The sequence below is a fragment of the Felis catus genome, chromosome F1, assembly GCF_018350175.1.
Source record: "Felis catus isolate Fca126 chromosome F1, F.catus_Fca126_mat1.0, whole genome shotgun sequence".
NCBI lineage: Eukaryota > Metazoa > Chordata > Mammalia > Carnivora > Felidae > Felis > Felis catus.
Window position 1 is genome coordinate 5,112,954 of NC_058384.1, and position 23,497 is coordinate 5,136,450.

At 45.5% G+C, this 23,497-nt stretch overlaps 1 protein-coding gene and 2 long non-coding RNA genes across 3 annotated transcripts; 2 read left to right on the plus strand and 1 right to left on the minus strand.

The window, feature by feature from the left end:
- Window positions 1-208: 208 nt before the first annotated feature.
- On the minus strand, window positions 209-7,948 carry COX20 (cytochrome c oxidase assembly factor COX20). The gene is made up of 4 exons (XM_023247630.2): window positions 7,866-7,948; window positions 1,276-1,390; window positions 1,117-1,180; window positions 209-455 (listed from the first exon to the last, which is right to left on the minus strand). Exons 1-4 carry the CDS (start codon window positions 7,905-7,907, stop codon window positions 278-280), a joined length of 399 nt encoding a protein of 132 aa, XP_023103398.1. The 5' UTR covers window positions 7,908-7,948; the 3' UTR covers window positions 209-277.
- A 7,608-nt stretch (window positions 7,949-15,556) lies between these two features.
- LOC102901576 lies at window positions 15,557-19,967 on the plus strand. The gene is made up of 4 exons (XR_002739154.2): window positions 15,557-15,720; window positions 18,055-18,200; window positions 19,309-19,393; window positions 19,918-19,967. It is a non-coding gene; the product is annotated as an uncharacterized LOC102901576 (long non-coding RNA).
- A 55-nt stretch (window positions 19,968-20,022) lies between these two features.
- On the plus strand, window positions 20,023-21,824 carry LOC123382870. The gene is made up of 2 exons (XR_006591964.1): window positions 20,023-20,081; window positions 20,520-21,824. It is a non-coding gene; the product is annotated as an uncharacterized LOC123382870 (long non-coding RNA).
- The last annotated feature ends 1,673 nt before the right edge of the window (window positions 21,825-23,497 follow it).

The following is a 23,497-nucleotide window of genomic DNA, read 5'->3' on the forward strand; positions in this document are numbered from 1 at the left end:
GCAGTTGTTACTTGTTTTTAAGGCAAGTTTTCTGACCCAACTGGGAGAGATTCTGTTTCTCGAGATGCCATTACTTACACTCTTACTACAAGGAAACTTTTCTGAGCATGGGAGGCCGCTAAATTTGACGAGCCCACTATCTGCTACGCTGGCCGCAGTCCAAGAGTGAGAATAAGTGTGTGTTCACACCAGTGTAGGAAAAAGAGACTACAACTAACACACGCTTTATTTACTTGATTGAAAGTCACGGCACGTACAAGGTGTACTAGCGTGGGCCTCAGCGAGTTGTAGCTGGGTTTTCTGTGCTCGAGGTCACCCCACTGCCGCCGTTGCCGTTGGCTGGTTTTCTTTGAGGATCAAGGTGGGTACTTTCATATAAAATCTTATTTTTAATTCCTTCTCTGGCCACTCTTTCCTGGATTCTTAGCTTTGCGTAATTATACCTACAGTGGAACCTTGTAAGAAAAGAACAGGAGTTAAGTCTTTCTTCATAGAAAGTTCTTCTAGAGACAAGTGTGATGTCTGTAGTAACAAAATTCAAGAGGCCTTACAGACGACTATTCCAAGACTGAAAATACCACCATTCTAATTCAGAGTACTGTTTGTGGGGGGTAGTTTGATGTCAAGAATACCTATGAGCACATTATTATTATCAAGGTATGCTTTACATAAAATGAGGACTTTCATGACCTTTAGCTTAGTTTTACTTGTAGAACCTCATATGTATGATGTACTCTGGGTCCTCTGGGTCTGGCTCCCCCCGCCCCCCTTAAGAAAACCCATCATCAGATTCATGCATGTGTTGTGCCAGTAGTTGTGAACACACTCTTAAAGCAGCATTTTCAGCTGTGCTGCCCTAAGCCGGAAGTGAGCGTGTAGAAGGTTGAGGCCTTCCCTAAAGTACAAGTCATAACTTGGTGTTGACGGAATGTCCTGCATTCGTCTGTTCATCTGACGAATGGTATAAAATGCGTCTACATACGCACATTTCAAAGATACAAAGGCACAGGGGTTGGGGGAGTCTTCTAGTGGGAGGTGGCTCAGAAAAGAGCATGTGCTTGAACTGGAGAAAACTATCACCATCCTGGATATTCTGGAATTACTCAGTGCACATACCAGCATCCTAATGTCACCAAGATAAATCCTCCTACTCCAACATCACATGATCTTCTAATCCTACCTGTCAAAAAGCATCACATGACCATTGTAATTAAACGTTACATACTAGTCCATCTGGGAAATGTTCACCACACGTAGAGAAAAACAGATACTCACTAGTTAACAAAAAGTGTCCAAGGCCAGCCACAACAGATCCTAATGAACCATATAATACTGAATCTCGTGCACAGGGGATGTTCTCGACATCCAAAATTCCTAGGAGCTTAAAGGTCTAGGATAAAATAGAAAAGAACCTGGATTGAACAAAATATTTTATTTCTGGGTGGTTTGGCAAAGATTAAAAACTCTAGGCTATGTGCTTGTGTGACAACCGTGAACCCACTTACCATCTTTGGTCATTGGGCTTTGGCCTACAGTCTGAATCTCTAAATGTGGGAAACCTGGGGAATCTGATCAGAAAACCCCATTACAACAGGACAACTTAAACATCTAAACGAATTAAAGTATGGTGTTAATACCACAGTTTGCCGATTGACTGATTTGGAAATAAGAGCATCCGTCACTCTGATCATTGATCGTTTAAACATCAATGAAATTATCTGGTGGGAATCTGGTGATCACTGAAATTGAGCGACACTTTGCTTCCCATACCTCGGGAAGCACAGAATGGTAAAAGTAAATACTCAGCCGCGCTCGCTTATGAGACTGTAGTGCCGTTTGTTTTAAAGTCAACAAGGACTTCGGATTTTATTGGTATCAGGTGAACATCAGTTTTGTTCATGAAAGTATTTCACGTGAAGATACACGTGCACTATTTCTTGGTCTGTTTCCTTGCCTGTGATAAGAAACTGTGCTGGACTGTATTTGAGTCTTTGTTGATAGCACACGGCACCGAGGGGCGGGGGAGGCGTCATGGGGAAAGCCGTGGAAACGTGCAGGTGGGTTTCTCTGTCAGCTCTGCCACCGACTTCTACAGCCTGTGGGATATATGTGTATTCTTTAATGTCTGTGGCCCTCGATCTATAATGAAAGGCGTCAGGCTAGGAGATGATTTAAGTTCCTTCGGGTGCTAAGATGAACCTTGCCTTCTTTTTCTACAGTCTGCATGGATGTATGGACTTGCTCTTCCTGATTAAAAAACATACTGCTCAGCTTAGCCTCACATGCTTAGTGTGAATATCCAATGGAACTCGATTTTCGGGGTTCGGGGAAGGCAGGACACATTTTTTTTTTTTAAAGTCACACTTGCTTCACTCTGGCATGCCTACGTAAGAAGGACTTAGAAAACAATGAGACGGTTTCCTAAAACTTGAGTAAATGCAAGTTTTCGGTAACGGACTTTGAAAAAAGGAAGCAGACTTGTCCGTATAAAGGTCTCAGTCATGGGGGTGCCTGGGTGGCTCGGTCGGTTAAGTGTCCCGACCTTGGCTCAGGTCTGATTGAGTCTGAGCCCCACATCGGGCTGTCTGCTGTCAGCCCTGCAGCTGTCACTGACGAGCTCACTTCAGATCCTTTGTCCCCGGCTCCCTGCCCCTCCCCCACTCGCGTTCTCTCTCAGAAATAAACATTTAAAAAAATAACGGTTTCAGTTATGGGGCACCTGGGGTGGCTCAGCTAAGTGTCTGACCCTTGATTTCGGCGCAGGTCGTGATCCCAGGGTCACGGATGGAGCCCCGCATCCAGCCCTGCACGGACAGCACAGCCTGCTTGCGATTCTCTCCTCCCCCAATGTGTGTGTACACACGCACGCTCTCTTAGTAAATATTTTAAAAAGTTTCAATGAATAATTTGTGAACAGCGTGGTGTGAGGCAGGATTCTGTAGGAGGAGGGAAAAGATCGGAAGGAATGGGAAAAGGGCAGTAAATGGCAAATCAGATTAAAGGTTGAATTATGAAGATACTCTTGCTTGTATTTCCTCCTGTGTTTGCTGCTTTGGCTCAAGCTGCTGCCAGGCAAGAAGTGTGATTTGGTTCACAATAAAGCTGAAATTATGTATCTTCTCGATTATCCCATTTTCTTCCTCTCCCTGTTCCCCCATCCCAGACACACACCCCTAATGCTGCTTGGTGGATACATGTTGCCGACTTAATTGTAAAAGCTCTTCAGTACAAACTTAATACGTCCCTGTGTTTTCAAAGAGGTTGATTCTGTTTCTAGCAGTTCATTTGATTTAGGAAAACTCCGCTTGTCCCCCATCAGCTCAAAAAGCCAAGGGGGACAGAAGAGTCATGGCAGGTGGGGAGGCTATGAGCTGCTCTGCAGACAGGGCTCCCCACTGCAGTCCAGGGCTAATGCCCTCGTCTTCAGACCAGCCCATTTACCTAGGGGAAGACCAGAAGGGGTGGTTTGTGCCCATTTTCTCAGGTCTGCCACAGGGTAGGAAGTCACTATGGCTTGCACGTTTGGGCAGAGACGTCCTAAGAATAAAAGGAACGATCGGGTTGGCCACTGCACACATCACTCTATGAATGGCTTTTTGCATGTGGATTCCCTTCCATGCCCGAGTCCTACCGGGCAGCATCTGCAGACGAAACGTTTCTGGGGGTACTTAGGCAAATTGCTACCAACCCCAGTTCTTTATAAAGTAAAATACCTTGCCAAATATCTGAAATAGCACTAAGTCAGCTAGGAAACTTACCTTTTTTCAGTTTAGAGGTTTTCAAATCTGCCCTCCGATTCTGGGATGGGCCGTGGAGATCTAGGTTTAGAAAGTTTCAGGGTCCCCCCCCCCCCCTTCTATGAATCTTACCAGATCAGGGACAGCTTTTAGATACTGTTAAGAAAAGTAAATGTTAAAAAGGGAGGTGATTCAAAATAGTCTTATTTTAAAAGGCCCCTTAAAAGAAGTTACATCTACTTTATAAAATGGAATCTTCTAGAAAACCAACATGTGGCTACAGGCCAAGGATGCTGCTGCCAGACATTCCACGCTACATTTATCAGCACCACATCCAACAAAACTGGTTTGTGCTAAAGTTAAGAAACCAACACTGGTCTAATTAAACAACAGTAACTTAGAGCTGGGGCAGGAGTTGTCCTTCCAGGCCCTTTACATCCCTTGTCACAACCTCTCAATGTGAGGAGACCTCCGAGCCTGGCTGTGACCTGCTGCAGAGAGGTCAGAGAGGATGTGGAAGTAAGTCCGCCTGACCCCCAAAGCTTGTCCTTCCCACTATCCCTTAACCCTTTCTTTTGTTTTCATAAATGAAATGGGGGTCGTTTTCCAAAGGTCACACATCTCGGGAGTAAGTACTAAGTACAGATCGGCAGTTTGTATCAAAAGTGGGTAAGAGTGCACAGACTTCTTTTAAGAGCCCAATCTTCCCTTCACTGGTAGAGAATTCTCAGCTTCCCAGTAAAGCTGGAGTTTAGACTGATTACTTAAAAGCAAGTATAGGAAAATTAATGAAAAACCAGTCTTAAGCACATAGAACGCTTTTAGAAAGTACACTGAATTGTAAGGCTCAGAAATGTAAATTAAAAGGCTCAAGCCGTTAAGTCCCTTTGGAGTACTATTTATGTTAAGATTTTTTTAAAAAACGGACACTCTTCTGCCCAACGTGGGGCTCGAACTCATGACCCCAAGATCAAGTGTTTACATGCTCTACTGACTGAATCAGCCAGGTGCCCCATAAAAATTTTAAGCTTAGATTTGGAAAAGCAGCTTTTGCAGCTCACCTTGATGGAATTAGGGATGCTCAAAAGATTTCTAAGCCAGCATGCCAGTTTAATAATTTATAGGAAATAGACTGAACTATAGAGGCACCCCATTTCCCACTGCATCAAGGGCCGGTACATACTTTCCTCCCGATGCACCGGATGAACTGGGTGCCTTCCTATTTCAAACCAGTCCTAACTGCAGTGGGTTCCTCCTGACCACTCAAAAATGGTGCAAATGTGGTTACCCCTTCATTTGCACCATTATTTTTCCTCTCCGGGCTAAAAACAAAACCCCTCCTCTCTTGACACCCCTCTCCCCAACAAACCGCCTAAGGTACAATCCCACTTTTCTGCTCCCTCTCACCGCAAAGCTAAAGTTAACCTCCCCTCCCTTTAACTCACTTCAAAGAGCATTTATCCCTACGCTGCACTGCAGAAGCCTGCGTGAGACACCATAAAACCCGCCGTACTCCCATCAGCGCACCTGGCAAGGGCCACCGTTTGTTTTCAAAACGCTTTCCTTGGCTTCAGATGGGAGGGACAGTGCCTCCTGGTTTTTTCTACCTTGCTGGCCGTTCCTGGCAGTTCTGCTGTTCCCTCCTCCGATGACCTCTCGCACTGCCCTTCGCCGCTCCCAAATGTAGGCTTTCAATTAAATGCCATTTGCCTGATGGCGACTCCCGTATTTGTAAATCACGCCTAACCTCTCCCAAGCTTTCATTTCCCCATTCATCTGTCTAGCGATGCCTTGCGTGTGTCAGAGAAGCACCTTGAAATTAATACTTCCAAATTAGAATTACTTCTCAGGCATCACTCCTCCACCAATTTGCGGACCAAAAAACCTAGGCGCCATCATCCTTGAATCCTTCATCAAACCCATGTCCAATGTGTTGCCAAGTCTGGGACATACCTGAACCAAACACATCCTGAACTAAATTCACCTCCGCTGCTCCTACCAGGCTACCATCATCCCTCACAGTATCTTCACAGACCATCGTCCTTTGAAATCCCCCCATGCCTGCCTTACTGCTGTCGTGAAGGCCCCCACTCTCATCCTCTGGTCTAGGTACACCGACCCAGATGGTTCTTCCTTAGCACACACTGCCTTTCTCCTCCTGGATCTTTGCATGGTTGAGTCAGTAGCTGAAATTCTGGCTTCCCTTTTGTCTGAGCCCTGCAGCACCACGGAAGTTCCACAAGGAACATTTTGCCTGTTTGGATCAAGGCTGTGTGTGTCTTTAGCACCAAGTGCCTAATACTCAGTAGGTACTCTGTAAATACTTTTTGAATGGGTTGATAAATTCAGAATTTACCTACAGTGCTTTCCTGGTAGGCCAGTACCAAGTTTTGTATTTTAAGGGTTCCTGGAGAGCAAAGAATGGGGGCAGAGGGTTTTTAAGGGTTAGTTCTATCAGCTTGATTAACTCCCATTTCTATCTTAGGTTTGCTGATGCTAATAATCCCTAGATTACACTGGAATGATCACTGAATAATTCTTTAAAAAGAACTGCAGGCTTCCTTTTCTGACATCACCCTGGGCTACTAATTCAGTCACAGCTTATGCTACATAAATTTTGTAATCTCTTTGTATGAGCTTTGATAGGTACTAGTGTTTTATGAGTAAGCTTCCCCCCCCCCAACCTTGCCACATAAATCTGGTAGTGTTCAGTTTTGCGGCTTGTACCTAAGCCTTCTTTTCACCAACTACAGTATTTTGTTTTACTAATGATGGACCAATTAAATAGGTCAATAGTATTTTTTCCATTAAATTTTTAAATTTTCAATGGCTAAACCATACTTTGCACCCTTAAATGATAGCAGTCATCTGTCAAAGGTAACAAACAGAGGGACAAAAGCCCTATTTAAGATGCCAATGTTTACAGTTATGGTGCCTCTTGAAATAAACAACTTTTAAATTGGGGTACATTTGGTTACACGACGTATACTCCAAATAGTATATGAGGCATTAAAAAAAAAAGGCACTAATAGTGTAGAAACTGACAAATATGTTTTGATATTCAATATGGAAATCTCCAACATTTGTTCATATTAACCATCTGATGACCTGAGCCAAATTTAACGGAAAAATCCCCAGAGAAGCAGTAACTAAAGTAGCAAAATTTCCAAGCTGAGCAGAGACTATCCTAAAACTGTAGATTAGGGCCGTTCTGGCACACAGTAGGTCTTGCGTATTTGTTCATTATTGGCCCAAAGTGAGCATCTCTACAAGCTCTCTATTGAAAAAAAATGTTTTCTTCCATTTTCTGAACATCCGTTATTCGCTCAGCACTGAGGATATATAAATTGGGTTCCCTGAAGGAGCCCAGGAGGAAGACGACATAAATGATGAACATCCAGTATCATGAGTGCGGGAATGATGTAGCTAAGGGGAAGGTGCCGGGGAGATGGGGACAGAGGCATTTGCGTCTGCGTTGGGGAGTCAGGAGGCCCTTTAGGAGAAACCGCCCTCCTTTTCCAAGCCCCCTGTGTCTAGAGCCTCGGGTAGCTTTGGTGCAATTGGAAGGGAGAGGAATCACACAGGCTGCACGGTTAGGGGCTACGTGAGGGCTTTGTACTACAGGCCACGGAATTCGGCTTTTATCCTGAGAGCAACGCGCCGCAGCGACTGCATCTTCCGCAGACGTGAAATGGTGCAGTTTGCAGGTGAGCGCACGCAAACGGGGAAAACCTCAGTCTTCACCCGCCCTCCGCCTGCTGTGCGCAGCAGTTCCCCGGAATCTAACCAAGTTTCCCTTCCTCGGCACTCCGGGGTCCCCGTGTGTCGTGCTCAGGACACAATCTCCAAGAGCAGGCACCGGTGCTCGGGGAGCGCGCAAACGCTCTTCACCGCGACCAGCACATGGCGGTGCAGGGCCCCCGGCCGGCTACGCTCTCCTTCAGTGCCGCCAGCCCGTGTCACGGTCACTGCCGGTGCCGCTCGGTCCCCTCCGCCCCCGAGTCCCGGACACTTTCGTCAGGACGCTGCGGCTAGAAATGTCGGGGCGGGGACGGTAACTCTCCGGAACCCGCGTCCCGGCGGGTGGCCTCCCCCCACCGCCGGCCCCCGGCCCGCGCGCCCCTTTACCTTCCCCTTGGCGGGCTCGCCGGGCTCCGGCGCGGCGGCCATGGCCTCCGGAGGGCGCCTGCGCCCCGCCCCGCCCGCGCCGCGAGCGGAAGCCCCCTCCCCCGCCAGCCCCGCCCCCGCGCGCCGGCCGCCATTTTAGGGCAGGTTTCTGCCGTCTCCGCAGTGGCCGCGCAGGGCCGCCGCCTGGGTTGGGGGGCCGTCTCCTTTGTTCAAACGGGCGGGTGACGCCTTCTCCACAAGGGGGTCTCCGCAGTCCGGGGGGCCGGGGCCGTGAGAGAAGGAGGGCTCGTGAAACAGCCCTGCACTGGGATCCTCGGCGGGACGGGGGCAAAACAAAACCCTGGCGCCTCGAGGCTGCGCCGCTTCCCGCCCCAGCCCCCTCCTTCCGCCCCGACCGCCATTTCTAACCGTCGGCCGCCGGGCGCGCGCGCGCGCGTGCCTGGGTGCCGGGCGCGCGCGCGCGTGCGAGGCGGGTCCGCGGCGCGGAGAGCGGGCGCGCCGCCGCCGCTTTGTCCTGCGCGCGGGCCCCGCGGCCGGGTCGGCGGCCCAGCCCGCCCCCAGCCCTGGCCCACCGGCCCGGAAGTCGGCCCGCGCTCGCTCGCGGCCCGCGGCCCCTGAGTGTCCTTTGTCCTTCCGGCCCTAGGACGAGCCCTGGCTGCCGCGGGCAGCTCCACCCAGCGCCGGGGGCCGTGTAGCCCCCAGCGCCGGCCCCCTGCACTCCGCCGTCCCACTCCCGCCCCGCCGCCTCCCCTATCAGTTCCACGACTTAATGGCTTTAAAAGAGCGCCGCCCGCCTCGCCCGAAGGAGACTGGGGACAAAATGGAGGGAGCGGTCGTGGGCGGACGTGCGTCAGGGCGCCCGGGCCCGAGCGCGGCGGAAGAGGCCGGGCGGTGCCCCCTCCCGGGCCTCCCGTCCGCCCGCTGGCGACTGCCCCGCCGGGGCCGCGCGCCTCCCGCCCGGTGCCCTTGCAAGTGCGCTGCTGGGCACGCGTGTACGCGGCGGGCAGGCGGCGGTCCCTGTCTCCCCGTTCCGGCTCCTGACCTCGTCCCTACCGTCGCCCGACCCCTTTCTGCAGTCCCCGTGCCACGCGCGGTGGATGGGGACAGCTCTGCGTGCCACCCGAGCTCTGGGTGGACTCGGACAGTTACACCGCCTACTGCTGTAGTAGGTGTTGGGCAGTGGGAGAACAGCCCCGCACCCCTGCATCCCGCCACGTGGGGGGTTCTCTCCTGCAACCGTCGAGCTAATTGTGCTTTGAACTCTTGGTCTGGAAGGTCCTGTTTCGGGGTAGTAATATTCCATAAACGAGGGAGGAATTCTTTTGAAGTAATTCCTAGTATTGTTGAAAACGAAGGAGAACTGGAAAAGTACCAGGTGAAACACATAAGCGCTGCTATTTTATTTTTACTGTGACTTGGAAAATTGTAAACTTATTATGTAAAAACTGTAAACTCATGGTCTTTGGAAAGCATTATTGTTTCTTTATACTAAAAATGGCATTTTCACAAAAATTGCGTAATACTTGCATGTTGTATTATCCTCTCCAATACAATATGCCCCCCGCCCCCAGGTTTACAGGGTAAGACTGAAAAGTAAACATTTTTTCCACTCCCCCCCCCCTCCTTTCTCCCCTAAGGTGAACTCACAGGTTTGATGTGTCAGTTTCCAAACTGTCCTTTTTTTCTCCTTTTTTCCTTTACTAAAACAACATGGGAATTTAGCATAAAAAGCGGAAGTCTCTCCGTGCCGTACCTGCCCACCCTACACGCCTACTTGTATGTACGTATATGATACACAGATCTAATTACTCACTATGTAATTTGCATTCAATAGTTTACTTTCTCCATTGAACACTAAGTTGGAAACTTTTTCATGTAAGTACCTATAGATTTTCTCATTCGTTTTGAAGGCTGCTCATCAATCCTTTCATCAAACCTCATTTTCCTTCCGAGTGACAGAAAATTTGTTTCTGTTTTTGTTTATTCACTAATCCAAAAAAAAGTGCTTCAGTGCATCTTTATACTTATATTTTTGTGCACATGTTCAAGTATTTTAGTCGGATGGATTTCTGGAAGTGGCTTGATTGGAAGGGGTGTGACATTAAAAAATTGAGGGGCGCGCCTGGGTGCCTCAGTCTGTTAAGTGTCCGACTTTGGCTCAGGTCATGATCTTGAGGTTCTGGGTTTGAGGGGGTGGGGGGTGGAGCTCTGTGCTGACAGCTCAGAGCCTGGAGCCTGCTTCAGATTCTGGGTCTCCCTCTCGCTCTGCCCCTCCCCTACTTGCGCTCTGTCTCTGTTTCTCAAAAATGAATAAAGGTTAAAAAAAAAAAAAAAACTGACCACCTGGGGCGCCTGGATGGGGCGGTCGGTTAAACGTCTGACTCTTGGTTTTGGTTGAGGTCATGATCACATGGTTCCTGAGTTCGAGGCCAGCCTCTGGCTCTGCACTGACCCTGTGGAGCCTGCTTGTGATTCTCCCTCTTTGTCCCTCCCCCACTCGCACCGTCTGTCTCTCTCAAAATAAATAAACTTAAAAAAATTGAATACCTACTGCTAAAGTGTCCTCCAGAAATACTAGCAGTTTCCATTCCCAGTAACAATGTGTTGGAGAGCCTGTTTCCTCACAACCTTTTTAACACTACATGTTATGTATTAAAATTTCTGCTGATGTGATGGGTGAAAAGTGGGGTCTTCCTGCTTAAACTATCTTAAACTTACCGCTTAAACTTTGAGCATTCTTTCACATGTTTGTTGGTTATTCTTTTTCCAAGAACTAACTTTGTATATAGGTTTTGCACATTAAAAATTGTGTTTGTATATGTGATTTTCTTACTAGTTTATAGCAGTTCCTTAAAACGTTGGCTTTTAATTCATAGTAAAGTTATTTCCACTTCACTTCTTAATTTTGTTTCTGGACACTTCATTTCTTTTAACTTTTTTAAAAAAATGGAGTGTAATCTGTCAATATTTTCTTTTATGGCTTTTGATCTTGCGTCTTGCTTACATAAGCCTTGACTCCCATAATTAAAAAATACTCCCATAATTTTGAAAATAATCTTCATGTGCTCCCTTCTCATTAATAATTTTGATCATTTATATATTACTTCTTAAAAGACAAGCTTTTGGCATTAGTAACCACTTTTTTTTAATCTATCTTATTTTTTATTTTGCATTTTTTCTGTTTACCTGGTATCTATTTTTTAAATTTTATTTTAGAGGGAGGGAGAGAGAGAGAGAGAGAGAGAGAGAGAGAGAGAGAGAGAGAATGAGTGGGGGAGGGGCAGAGGGAGAGAGAAAGGGGGGGAGAGAGAGAGAGAGAGAGACTTTATTTAGGCTCCGAGCTGACCGTGCTCAATGAAGACTGAGCGTGTCTGTGAAGGGCTCAATTCCACAACCCTGGGATCATGAACTGAGCTGAAATCAAGAGTCAGACGCTCAATCGACAGCCACCCATGTGCCCCTGTTGTTTTTAACACAAATTTTTTTTTCCCCAGCTTTTTGAATTGACTCCCTTAGTTCACTTTTGGTTTCTAATGAATATATTTAAGGCTATAAAATTTGCTCTGAGAATCATTTTATCCCATGGTATGTCATAGATTTTGAGAGGTAATGTTCTTATGACATTTTTTTTTCTTAAATTTTTAATAGTTTCAGCTTTTATTTCTTTACAAGTAAATAAGTGTGGATATAGTTTTGGAATTTGCTTTTAGTTTTTTGGTTTTGTTTTACACTGTGTCACGTGTATTTCTATTTTTTGTGATTTATCCGTTTGTGTGTGTGTGTTACCTAAGAGATTATTTTGTGCATGTTCCGTAGGCATTTGAAAACAGTGTGTGTTCCTATATTAGTACCATGTTAAGGTTATTAGTTATAATAGTATAATATATATATTATAAATATATGGATATATGGATATATAAATATAAACTCCGTAACATAAAATTAAGTTTATTATCATTCAACCATATTTTTGTATGGCAAGGGTTTTTTCATTCCAAGTAACAGACTCTGACTCTAGTTAGCTGAAACAAGAAAGAAATGTAGTGGAGGGGCCCCTGGATGGCTCAGTGGGTTAAGTGTCCAACTTTGGCTCAGGTCATGATCCCATGGGCGGTGAGTTCGAGCCCGGCGTCGGGCTCTGTGCTGATGGCTCAGAGCCTGGAGCCTGCTTCACATTCTGTGTCTCCCTCTCTCTCTGCTCCTCCCCCCCCCCCTCAAAAATAAATAAACATTAAGAAAAAAGTGTACTGGGAAGGTGTGGAGAAAGTCACTGAATGGATAAAAAGTTGAGCCAGGTGTCGAAAACGATGGCATCCAGGACAGTTCCGAGGGTCTCAGTGAGAAGAAACAAAGGAGCGACTCGCAGGGTAACACGATGCCAGATCTGTTCAGTCTCCTTCCCACCGTGGTGCTTTGCTTTGCCAACCATGCTGGCTGTTGCAAGTCTCCGTGTTTGTCTGGCAGTGGATGCAGGGGTCCTAAATGAGGTGGTAGGTGAGCGCAGTGGGCAGAGCGGGACCAGAAAGACTCCTCTCTACCTCTTCCTTTGCTCCTGGTGGTCGTGAGCCCTCTGGCACGCTGCCCAGAGTGTCTCCTTTCGTTTCCTCATCTGGGAGAGAGCATCCAGGATCAGGAACCCCATCCTAGACAGCTGCGGTTATCTGCAGGCTGGTGGGAAGGGAATGGGAATATCGTTGTAGGGGGTTAGCAGGGCTGTGCTGGCGAAGGTTTGAGGTTTCCTCTTCGGCTTCTGTGGGGTTTATTTTATTTTGTTTTGTTTTGTTTTATTTTATATTTTATTATTTTATTTTTTTGAGTGTGGGGTTGTTTTTAAGTCAGGTATACTGGGTTTAGTAATCAATCCGATCCCAGCGCCTCTGTATCATCTGGAAATGCCCACTGTCCTGGTCCTCTACTGGCGCGTTCTCCTGTCTTTCCAGCAGAAATGCCGATTTATTTTTATATTCTTTTTATCATTTCAATAGGCCTTAAGGAAGGGAGCGGTGAAAAGTTGTGTTGTCAGACCTTTATAACCAGAAGTCTGAATTTTCCTCCTCTTCTTTCCTATTTGTGTGTCCGTGCATGTGAGTATGTGTGCATATGTGCACACGAGAGTGTGCAAGCCTTAATGGAGTCAGAAAGAACAGCAGCTGTTTTCTGCCCTAATTTACTCGGAGTGTCTGTTCTGTACCCCACAGACAGTGGCCTTTATCTCTTTTGGCTCGTTATTCTGATAGTTTACCTTCATATTTCTTTTTGAATTAAAAAAATTTTTTTTAATGTTTATTTTTGAGAGAGAGACAGAGAGAGCATGAGCAGGGGAGGGGCAGAGAGAGGGAGACACAGAATCCAAAGCGGGCTCCAGGCTCCGAGCTGTCAGCACAGAGCCCGACACAGGGTTTGAACTCATGGACCGCGAGATCATGACCTGAGCTGAAGTCGGACGCTCAACTGACTGAGCCACCCAGGCGCCCCTTCCCTTCATATTTCTAGATAAAGGACTTATTCTTTTATTTTTTGATTTTTCACTTTTAGGCATTGTCTACTGATAGTGACAATTTAGCTCTGTTTTCTACCCCTTCCCCCCCTCCTCTCAACATGGGGCATCACATTTTGCAGTGTTAAACCCGCACTCCGTGTGGACATTGCCACGACAATGTAAATGTTTGTAGCTAAGCCACGCGGAGTCATAGGATTCCATTTCTTTTCTGGTAGAACTTTTTTTGGGGCAGGGGGAGGGATTTAGTAATTGCTGTATTTGTGCGTTTGCTTAATTTTGTTGGAGCTAGGTCTTACTGGCTCTTTTTTTTTTTTTTTTGCATAAGAAATTATCTGAATTATACCATATAATTCCCATTTGGTTCTTGGGACCAATTGATAGTATATGTGCATTTGTTAATGACTCTTGAGACCCAATCATGGGCACCTCTTGCCAAATCTGTTCAGTGACTTCATGCTGGTAGCTTCATTTGGCTATTTTGAGAGCATCTGGGTGCCTCAGTCAATTGAGTCCCCTCTTGATTCTGGCTCAGGTCCTGATTCCAGGGTTGTGAGATCGAGCCCCCAGTCAGGCTCTGTGCTCACAGCAGAGCCTGCTTGGGATTCTCTCTCTCCCTCTCTCTCTCTGCCCCTCCACTGCTCTCTCTCTCTCTCTCTCTCTCTCTCTCTCTCTCTCTTAAAAAAAAAAGGCAATAGTGGGAGTATTTCTGCCATTGAAATCAACAAATGTTACAAATCAGGGCTTTTTCTTTCTTTTTTCTCTTCAGAGAGGTGGTTTGCCAATATACTACTGAATGCACCTATCACTAACATTGCTCTCAAAATTCTCCAGTAGAGTTATCAAATTCCCACAGTAGAGTCAAACACATTGTATTGCCTGCCTGCCAGGTTTTTCTTTGAAGACCTCTCTCCTGGAGATTTTCTCTCTGTGGTCCAGTCCAGAATGGCTGCTTTCTAGGTCGGATTCCCAGCCATCCTCCTGGAGACTCTCACCACCTCTCGCCTGTGCTGGGTCACCTGCTTCGTCATTCCTCATCTTCCTCTTTCTTGGCTTCCTCGCTCATTTTGGAGGATGGCATCCTCTAGGCGCTTCCTGGGAAAAGGCTGCGTAGAAGATAAACATTTTGGGGTCACCATGCCCCTGGATATGTTTTTCTCTTGTCAACATTTTTTATTAAAAACATTTTTTTTAATGTTTTGCTTATTTTTGAGACAGGGAGAGACAGAGCATGAACAGGGGAGGGTCAGAGAGAGGGAGACACAGAGTCTGAAACAGGCTCCAGGCTCTGAGCTGTCAGCACAGACCCCGACGCGGGGCTCAAACTCACGGACCGCGAGATCATGACCTGAGCCGAAGTCGGCCGCTTAACCGACTGAGCCACCCAGGCGCCCCTCGCCTGTCAACTTTGATTGATATTTTGATCCAGTTGCATTTCTAGAATGATTCTCCCACTAGAATTATTATCCTTCCTCGAGATAAATCAATCTCCTACGTCATCGTAATGCCATTATCGCACCTAAGGAAAATGAGCAATAATTCCGTGGTTCATCCAGCATGTAGTGCATATTCAAAGTTCCCTGGTTGTTCAGGGAAGTTTTTCCAATTGCCCACGCTTTTGGTTTTTGTTTTCAAACAAGGATCCGGTACTGCATTTGACTGTTACATCTCATTAGTCTTTGTCAAGGACGGTCTCCCCATCTTATTTTTTCTGATAACACTGAATGTTTGGAAACTAAGCCAGTTGTTTTGCAGAACGTCCCACATTCTGGATTGTTCTCGTGGTATCATTAACTTGTCTACTTACTATCACCTTTATTTTCTGTAGACTGGAAGTTAAGTCCAGGACTGAGCTCTCCAGTATGGTAGGCATTGCGCAACTTATGCTAATGCAAGTGAGAAACTGAATTTTAATTTAAGTTGAAATAATTTGAATCTAAAACTCATGCTCCATTTCATTGTTGGAAAAATGTTAAGTGTGCTTGGAAAAACTTAGGTATGCAAATCTCCTTTTTCAGTGGTAAATTTTATGAAATCTAAATACAGAGCAAGCATTTCCAATGAAAACTCATCATCTGAATTGAAATGTGCTTTAAAAAATTTTTTTAAATGTTTTTTTATTTATTTTTGAGACAGAGAGAGACAGAGCATGAGCAGGGGAGGGGCAGGGAGAGAGGGAGACGCAGAATCTGAAGCAGGCTCCAGGCTCTGAGCTGTCAGCACAGAGCCCGATGCGGGGCTCGAACTCACAGACTGTGAGATCGTGACCTGAGCTGAAGTCGGATGCTTAACCCACTGAGCCACCCAGGCGCCCCGAAATGTGCACACTGGATTGAAGACTCACTACAAAAAAAGAAGGTAAAATATGAACACTAACTTTTTATATTGATTACATGTTGAAATACTAATATTTCCTATATAGATATGGGCTAAATTAAGTATTTAAATAAATTTCACCTGTGGGCTTTTTGGTTTCGTTTTTGCTTTAGATACAACATTTATGCAGAAAATTTATATTCCCACTGACACGCGTGGTCTAATAGCTTGATTAAATCCAAGTTAAACATTTTTAGTAAGAATATTTCTAGATGATGTGTATTTCAGATTGTAACCCATCCGGGGGCTCCTATGTCAGTGGTCCCACTACAGCGATGCTAACTTTGGTCCCTCGGTTAACGTGGAGACCAGGAACTCTCCATCGTAAAGATAGGCTTCCCTTTTTGCGTTTAAAAGTCTACGCAAATCTCCCCCAAATCCGTTCACCTAACGGTGTTGCCTTTTTTTTTTTTTTTTTTTTGGATGATTTTGCCTTGAACCGATGATTACATCGGGGTTGTCAACTGGTGGTTTCCATATTTTGCCAATCCATCTAGGTTTGTTTGCTGGAGCTCCTCCACCCCTTTTCATAGATCTACTTGGGTATGATTTTCCGTATGTATGCGTTTAATGCGTTACAATTAGATATAGACATTCTTTGTATGCTCAGTACGCTTCTGTGCACATTTCCTGCCCCAGACCTGTAATCAACCATTTCTTCAGAGAAGTCTTGTACTTTTAGTGGGGATTCAATTGCTTCTTTTTTATTTTTTTTTATTTTTATTTTATTTTATTTTATTTTTTTTTAACGTTTATTTATTTTTGGGACAGAGAGAGACAGAGCATGAACGGGGGAGGGGCAGAGAGAGAGGGAGACACAGAATCGGAAACAGGCTCCAGGCTCCGAGCCATCAGCCCGGAGCCCGACGCGGGGCTCGAACTCCCGGACCGCGAGATCGTGACCTGGCTGAAGTCGGACGCTTAACCGACTGCGCCACCCAGGCGCCCCTCAATTGCTTCTTAAAGCCACTAGGGAGGACGATTATTTAAGTATAGGGAAAACACTGATGCCGTCTTCTTCAAGACCCTTAACTAACGCTTTGTACAAGAAACCATGAGTTTCTTCACTGCACGTTTAAAACTGCATCTTGGATAGCCTTAGGTTTCGTATTTGCGAAGTGAGGCCAAAATTCCTTCCTGTGCTCCCTCTCGTCAGCGCATGCCAGGAAGTCCAACTGTCCCAGGCCCGAGACGTCAGCCTCTGCTCCTTCTAGCATTCTCTTTCCCTCCAGTGTCCTCCCCACCCCGTTTTTTTTTTTTTTTTTAATTTCAGTTGTGTTAGTATAGCTCCCCAGTTTATTTTACAAACAGTCTTTCCTGCTGTATCTCCATATGAATTGGGAGATTAGTTACTTTAAAGCACACAGAAATCACCCATAGTTTCCTATACATTTATTAAACACTGATGAAAGGTGATTAACCTAACATGTTAATATTCAAGCACTTCAACCTAATATAATTCCTTTCTCAACCTTTACAATGGTTTTTGTCCCACCTAAGCCAATATACATTTACATTTGGTGTGTGTGTGCCTATGAAAACAGACACATTCCTCAAACTGACTATAAGATAAGCCAGCCTGTGGTGTCCTTCTTTCTGGGTATATTAACATTTCACAGGTACAGTGGTTTAAATGGGAACAAATAAGTCGATTTCCTTATGAGATAAACTAAGCATACAAAATCTAAGAAGTATTAAAGGTGCTAACGATTAACCCCATAAATCTTTCTCTTTTTCCTGTCCTTTTATTTTTATTTATTTATTTTTTAACGATGGTTTACTTTTGAGAAAGAGAGAGACAGAGCGTGAGCAGGGGAGGGACAGAGAGAGAGAGGGAGACACAGAATCCGAAGCCGGTTCCAGGCTCTGAGCTGTCAGCACAGAGCCCGACGCAGGGCTCGAACCCACGAACTATGAGATCATGACCTGAGCTGAAGCTGGAGGCTCCCGTGCATGGGGCCATTCTTATTCAATAAAAGGCCCTGAGATAGAAAGATGAAAAGTGAATAGAACGCATTTTTTCTTTATCCAATTATCTACATAAACTTCCTGAAGAAGTAGAGGAGATCATTTGTGACCGTGAGTTCCGAGGTTGATCTGGCCTTGACAATAAGCTGTTTACTTCATTTATGTTCCACTTTGCGGGTCTACGATTTTGTTTGGCCCCCTATCTTTGTAACTGGGGCGAAGTGGGAGGTTCAACTGGTCTGAGAACACTTAATGTGCTCCATAAACTGTCTGAATCAAAGATTTTAATTTATTTTTCTGCCGAACACAACTGATTTCCATCTACAACTTTTTTTTTCTTTTTTTAAGGTAAGAAACACTAAGTCAACTGGAGAAACATATGTGGCCTTGAGCTATGGGACATTACTTCCCTTTAACACCGCTACTGAGAAATGTTGAACCTCACTTTGGTGTAGTCAGTGTTGGTCTTCGACAGTGAATGGATACACCGCCAGGTACACATCCTCGAGTTGGAGTCATTCCTGTAATAGGGATCTTCAATAATATATTGTTTTTGTGGATCAGGGCTCCCAAGTAGTTCAGTTTTAGCTTGGCAGTCTTTAAGTTGATTACTTTTTTCTCTTTTGTGTGTGTTATTTCTTTAAAGATTTTTAAAATGTTTATTTATTTTTGACAGAAAGAGACACAGAGCATGAGCGAGTGGGGGAGAGGCAGAGAGAGAGGGACACACAGAATCCGAAGCAGGCTCCAGGCTCCGAGCTGTCAGCAGAGAGCCTTATGTGGGGTTCGAACTTGGGAACCGTGAGATCATGACCTGAGTTGAAGTGGGATGCTTAACCAACTGAGCCACCCAGGCGCCCCATAAGTTGATTCCTTTTTCTATTCAAATCTTTCAGATTGCTCCTTACATCCATTGTTGGTATATAATCAAACGAGGCAAAGTCTTCTTTGGCAACTTCCCTATTTCATGTGGACTTTGTCGCACATATCCTCCAATTACCTGAAATGTTTTCGTCAGTCATGGGTTCTCTGAAAACTACTTTTGCAGTGAATGGCTGGCAAGGGTTCCGCGCTCTGCTGTCTTTCCACAGGCAGACTCCCTGACGTGGTGTTCCATTTTGGTCATGTCCCAGTCTCCATGGCAAGCTCAACACCACGTTCCAGGGAACTTCCCAGACCACCTGAACTTGGATAAGCCCTTCCCTTCCTGAGCAGTGATATCAAATTTTGATTAAAAAAAATTTTTTTATGTTTATTTATTTTTGAGAGAGAGAGAGCACAAGCAGGGGAGGAGCAGAGAGAGGGAGAGACAGAATCCGAAGCAGGCTCCAGGCTCCGAGCTGTCAGCACAGAGCCCGACGCGGGGCTCGAACCCACGAACCGGAAGATCATGACCTGAGCCGCTTAAGCGATTGAGCCACCAGGCGCCCCTGAAATGTTGATATTTTACAAAATATCCGTGTGTAACAGATTGAAAATGTAAAAACCAAAACAGAACTGGTTCATCATCAATAGTTTGAGAAGGACTGCTTCTGCTAGACTGGTACTTTGTGCACATAAATTTCCTGGGAGTATTGTTAAAATGCAGATTTAATTCAATAGGTCTGTTGTGGCGCTCAAGATTCTGCATTTCTAGCAAGCTCCAGCCAATGCTGATACTGCTAATGTTGGGACCACGCTTTGAATAGTAAGTAAAATAGATTTAGCTTTGACTCGCATATAAGAGGGGCATGTAAAAGTGCAAATTCTCACATATAAAAGCGAGAATAATCATAGCAGTATGCCAAGAACAATGTAAATGTAAACAATGGAAGTGTCTTGAATGGGAGAGTGGGTAAATTAATTGTGGCGAAGTCAGCAATAACATATATATCATCAGTGCAAGTGAACTAGATTAACATCAATGTGGATGACTTTTACAATAATTTTAATATTTTTTACATAATTTGAAACAAAATGTAAATTGCGCAAAAATATGTAAAGTGTTTATATAAAGCTTAAAATTATACAAAATAACACTATGCATGTAGCAATGCATACAAAGTAGTAAAAACATAAAGGTCCACCTAGAAATAATAATACCAAATTCAGGAAAATATTTCCTCTTGTGGGGAGGGAGAGGTATGTGACTGAGGACAGGCAATCAGGAAGATTCTATTCTACTTTAATTAAAAAAAAATTTTTTTTAACGTTTATTTATTTTTGAGACAGAGAGAGCATGAACGGGGGAGGGTCAGAGAGAGGGAGACACAGAATCTGAAACAGACTCCAGGCTCCGAGCTGTCAGCACAGAGCCCGACGCGGGGCTCGAACTCACGGACCGCAAGATCATGACCTGAGCCGAAGTCAGCCACTTAACCTACTGAGCCACCCAGGTGCCCCCTGCTTTAATTTTTTTTTTTTTTTAGCATTTATTCATTTTTGAGAGACCAAGAGAGACAGAGTATGAGGCGGGGGAGGGGTAAAGGGAGGGGGAAACACAGAATATGAAGCAGGCTCCAGGCTCTGAGCTCTCAGCTCTGTCTCACAAACCACGAGAGATCATGACCTGAACCGAAGTCGGACGCTTAACTGACTGAGCCAGCCGGGCTTGTTGTATTTTATGCTTTTCAATGGCTTTAAATATTTCATAATTGGATTTAAAAAGCAATTCAAATTCACTCAATGTATGTTTACCCGACTTAAAAAAATTCCACGAAGGAAATCTCCAGTATATTCTTTCCTTTTCAAAGGTCTTGCAGGGTAAGGTCACAGAGATCTGAAAGAGGAAAAAGGGGTGGTTTTGAGAACTTTTGCTTTTTTTCTCCCCTCAGATTTGTTTAAGGCCAGTTAGAGTCCAACTCGGGTACAGAGCGCCTAATCGTCCCGCCAGCTGTCAGTAAAGAATTCCTGCACCATGACTTCCATGAACATAGTTAATCCGCACCAGTTACATCCTGTTACTCAGGAGCTGACCACCCTCCTTCAGGCCACCACCACCTCCTGCCTAGGTGACGGGGCAGCCCCTGCTTGGTCTTTCTGCTTCCGCTCTTGACCCTCACATGGTCTTTGCCTCATGACACCCAGAGTTACTCTTTCCAAACACATCAGAAAAGTCATTTCCCTGCTCCCAACCGTGACTGGCTGGCTCACCACAGTATCTAGAAAGGAGTCCACAGTCCTTAGCGTGACCTCCTTGGCCTCCATGAGCTGGTCTGTCCTACCACTCTGACCTCATGTACTGCTCTCCCCTCTTGACCCTACACTCTGGGGTCCCGGCCTCCATGTTGTTTATCCGATGCACAGACTCATTCTTTGTTTTTTTTTATTATTTATTTATTTTGTGAGAGAGAGAGAGCGGGGGAAGGGCAGAGAGAGAGGAGAGAGAGAATCCCAAGCAGGCTCAGATGTGTCGGCACAGATCCAAAAGCGGGGCTCGAACCCATGACACCATGACCTGAGCCAAAATCAAGAGTCCGATGCTCAACTGACGAAGCCACCCAGGTGCCCCAGACTCATTCGTATTTCAAGGCTTGGAGTGCCCTTGCCCTGCCTGGGTTTTCTCTCGGGTCTCTCCTTCCCGCCATCCTGGTTGCTGCTCAAATGCACCTCCTTAAAGAGGCTTCCTCTGACCCTGCCATCTAAGGGGGCCCTCCTCATGTTGCTCTTGTCCCCTTGAGCCACTTTATTGTTCTTCTTAGCCCTGATTGTCACCAGACACTGCATTAGATCTCCGTTTATTGTCTGCCCCTCGTTAGGCTTGACCATAAGCTCTTGGAGAGCAGGGACTTAACTATTTCGTTCCCTGCTTTATCTCCAGGGCCTGGAGCAGTGCCTGGCACACAGTAAATAGTCTGTAAATCTTTGTGGAATAAACAGATGAATGAATCAGTGCATGAGAAAGCCAGGGACTTTTGATAACCTGATGGGGCTGAGCTGGCCACATTTAATCTACTAATTGGCAATAACTCAGGAACAATTTTGACATATTTTATTACCAGTTTAGAAACCACTAGGTACTTGATCAAACATATTCGTCGTTGGTTATTCTTGTATCTTATGAAGTTATTAAGTAGCCCCTTTTCCCAGCATGCAGTTCAACAAGTTTGTATTATTATTAAAAAAATTTTTTTAATGTTTATTTATTTTTGAGAGAGAGAGACAGAGACAGAGACAGAGCATGAGCAGGGGAGGGGCAGAGAGAGAGGGAGACACAGAATCCGAAGCAGGCTCCAGGCTCTGAGCTGTCAGCACAGAGCCCGATGCGGGGCTCGAACCCGCAAACAGTGAGATCACGACCTGAGCCGAAGTCAGGTGCCCAACCGATCTGGGGCCTCCCAGGTGCCCCGAACAAGTTTGTATTAATAAGCAGGCTTTCTACATTCTCAGGAAAGAATGACCGTTTTAGTCCTCACCATGTTCTAAGCACTTCGCATATATTATGATTTCATTTATTATCCCATATCATTGTCCACCCCAGCAACTCTTTGAGCCAAGTGTTATCGTTTTGTAAAGAAGGAATCTATGTTCAGAGAGGTTAGCTGTTTGCCCAGAGTCGCAAAGGTCCCATGATCCATATAGTCTCATGATCTACATCAAGTCGTCTATTGCATGCTTATGTGACAGTCATTAAATGCATCAATGAATGTTAGTGCCGCGAGGACTTCTGGATCCAGTTGGAGATTGACTTGGGGACTTGTCCACGCACCTCCGTAACAGGCGAGCCAGTCTAGAAGCTCACGGCCCCCTTCCACATGGCCTCTCTCTGTTCCGAGTACGTACGGCTCTTCCTGACTCCATTTGTGAACTCATCTCCTTGCTAAAATTGATTTGTTATCCTCAAATAAGTCCCTGGGTCATTGACAGCCAGACACACAGCGTGGTGAAAATTTTGAGTTGCCCAATGCGCACGTTCCCAACCGAGGTAGAACACGGTGGCATTCTGCCTGCTTTCATTAGCTTGAATATTATAAATGTCCCTCTCGTGGTCACTTTAATGCCATGCTTTTTGGCATTGCTCTGTTTTTCGTGGGTGATTTGCTCTTTAAAGTGGCCCCCGAGTGTAGTGCTGGGGTCCTGGCAACGCCCCTGAGCACAAGAAGGTCGTGAAGTACTTTATGAGAGAAATACGTGTTAGATACGCTTTGCTTGGGCATGAGTTACAGTGATGTCGCCCCTAAGTTCAATGTTAACGAATCAACAATGTATATTAAATAAGGTGTCTTTAAACAGAAACACACATAAAACAAGGTTATGATTTGACTGCTTGACAAAAATGTTGTCGCCGGAGGCTCACAGGAACCTAACCCTGTTTTTCCCCCTGCGAATTCAGTAACTCTGTTCGCAGTGACTTTACAGGACATTCACTTTATGGTGAATAACGAGATCGGCTGTATTTTTGTAACACGCCATACGGTTGCATCCGGTCACAGAGGCCAGTAAGAAGGAGTGATGAGAAAAAACAAAAACAAAAACAAAAAACAATCCCGAAGGGAATTACTTAGCTATAACTTAAAGGATCACAGTACTTTTGTTGCTGGTAAAACAGTAGTTAAATCTCTGTGCTTTGGTGATTGATCTGTCTAGAATGGGGACGTCGTGAGAACGTGAAAATGGTATTCTTGCTGTCGGTTCCCGATTGCATGCTATAATTTGAGGATTCTTATTTCTGACCTTGTCTAAGCGCAGCCGAACGTTCTCGTTGTTAAAATGGGAGATAATTGTAGTTCGATGGAAGGAGCACTCAGTTTGGAGTGAGAAATTCTGGGGATGAGTCAAAACTCAGATGCCGACTGGCTGTGCAACCTTAAGC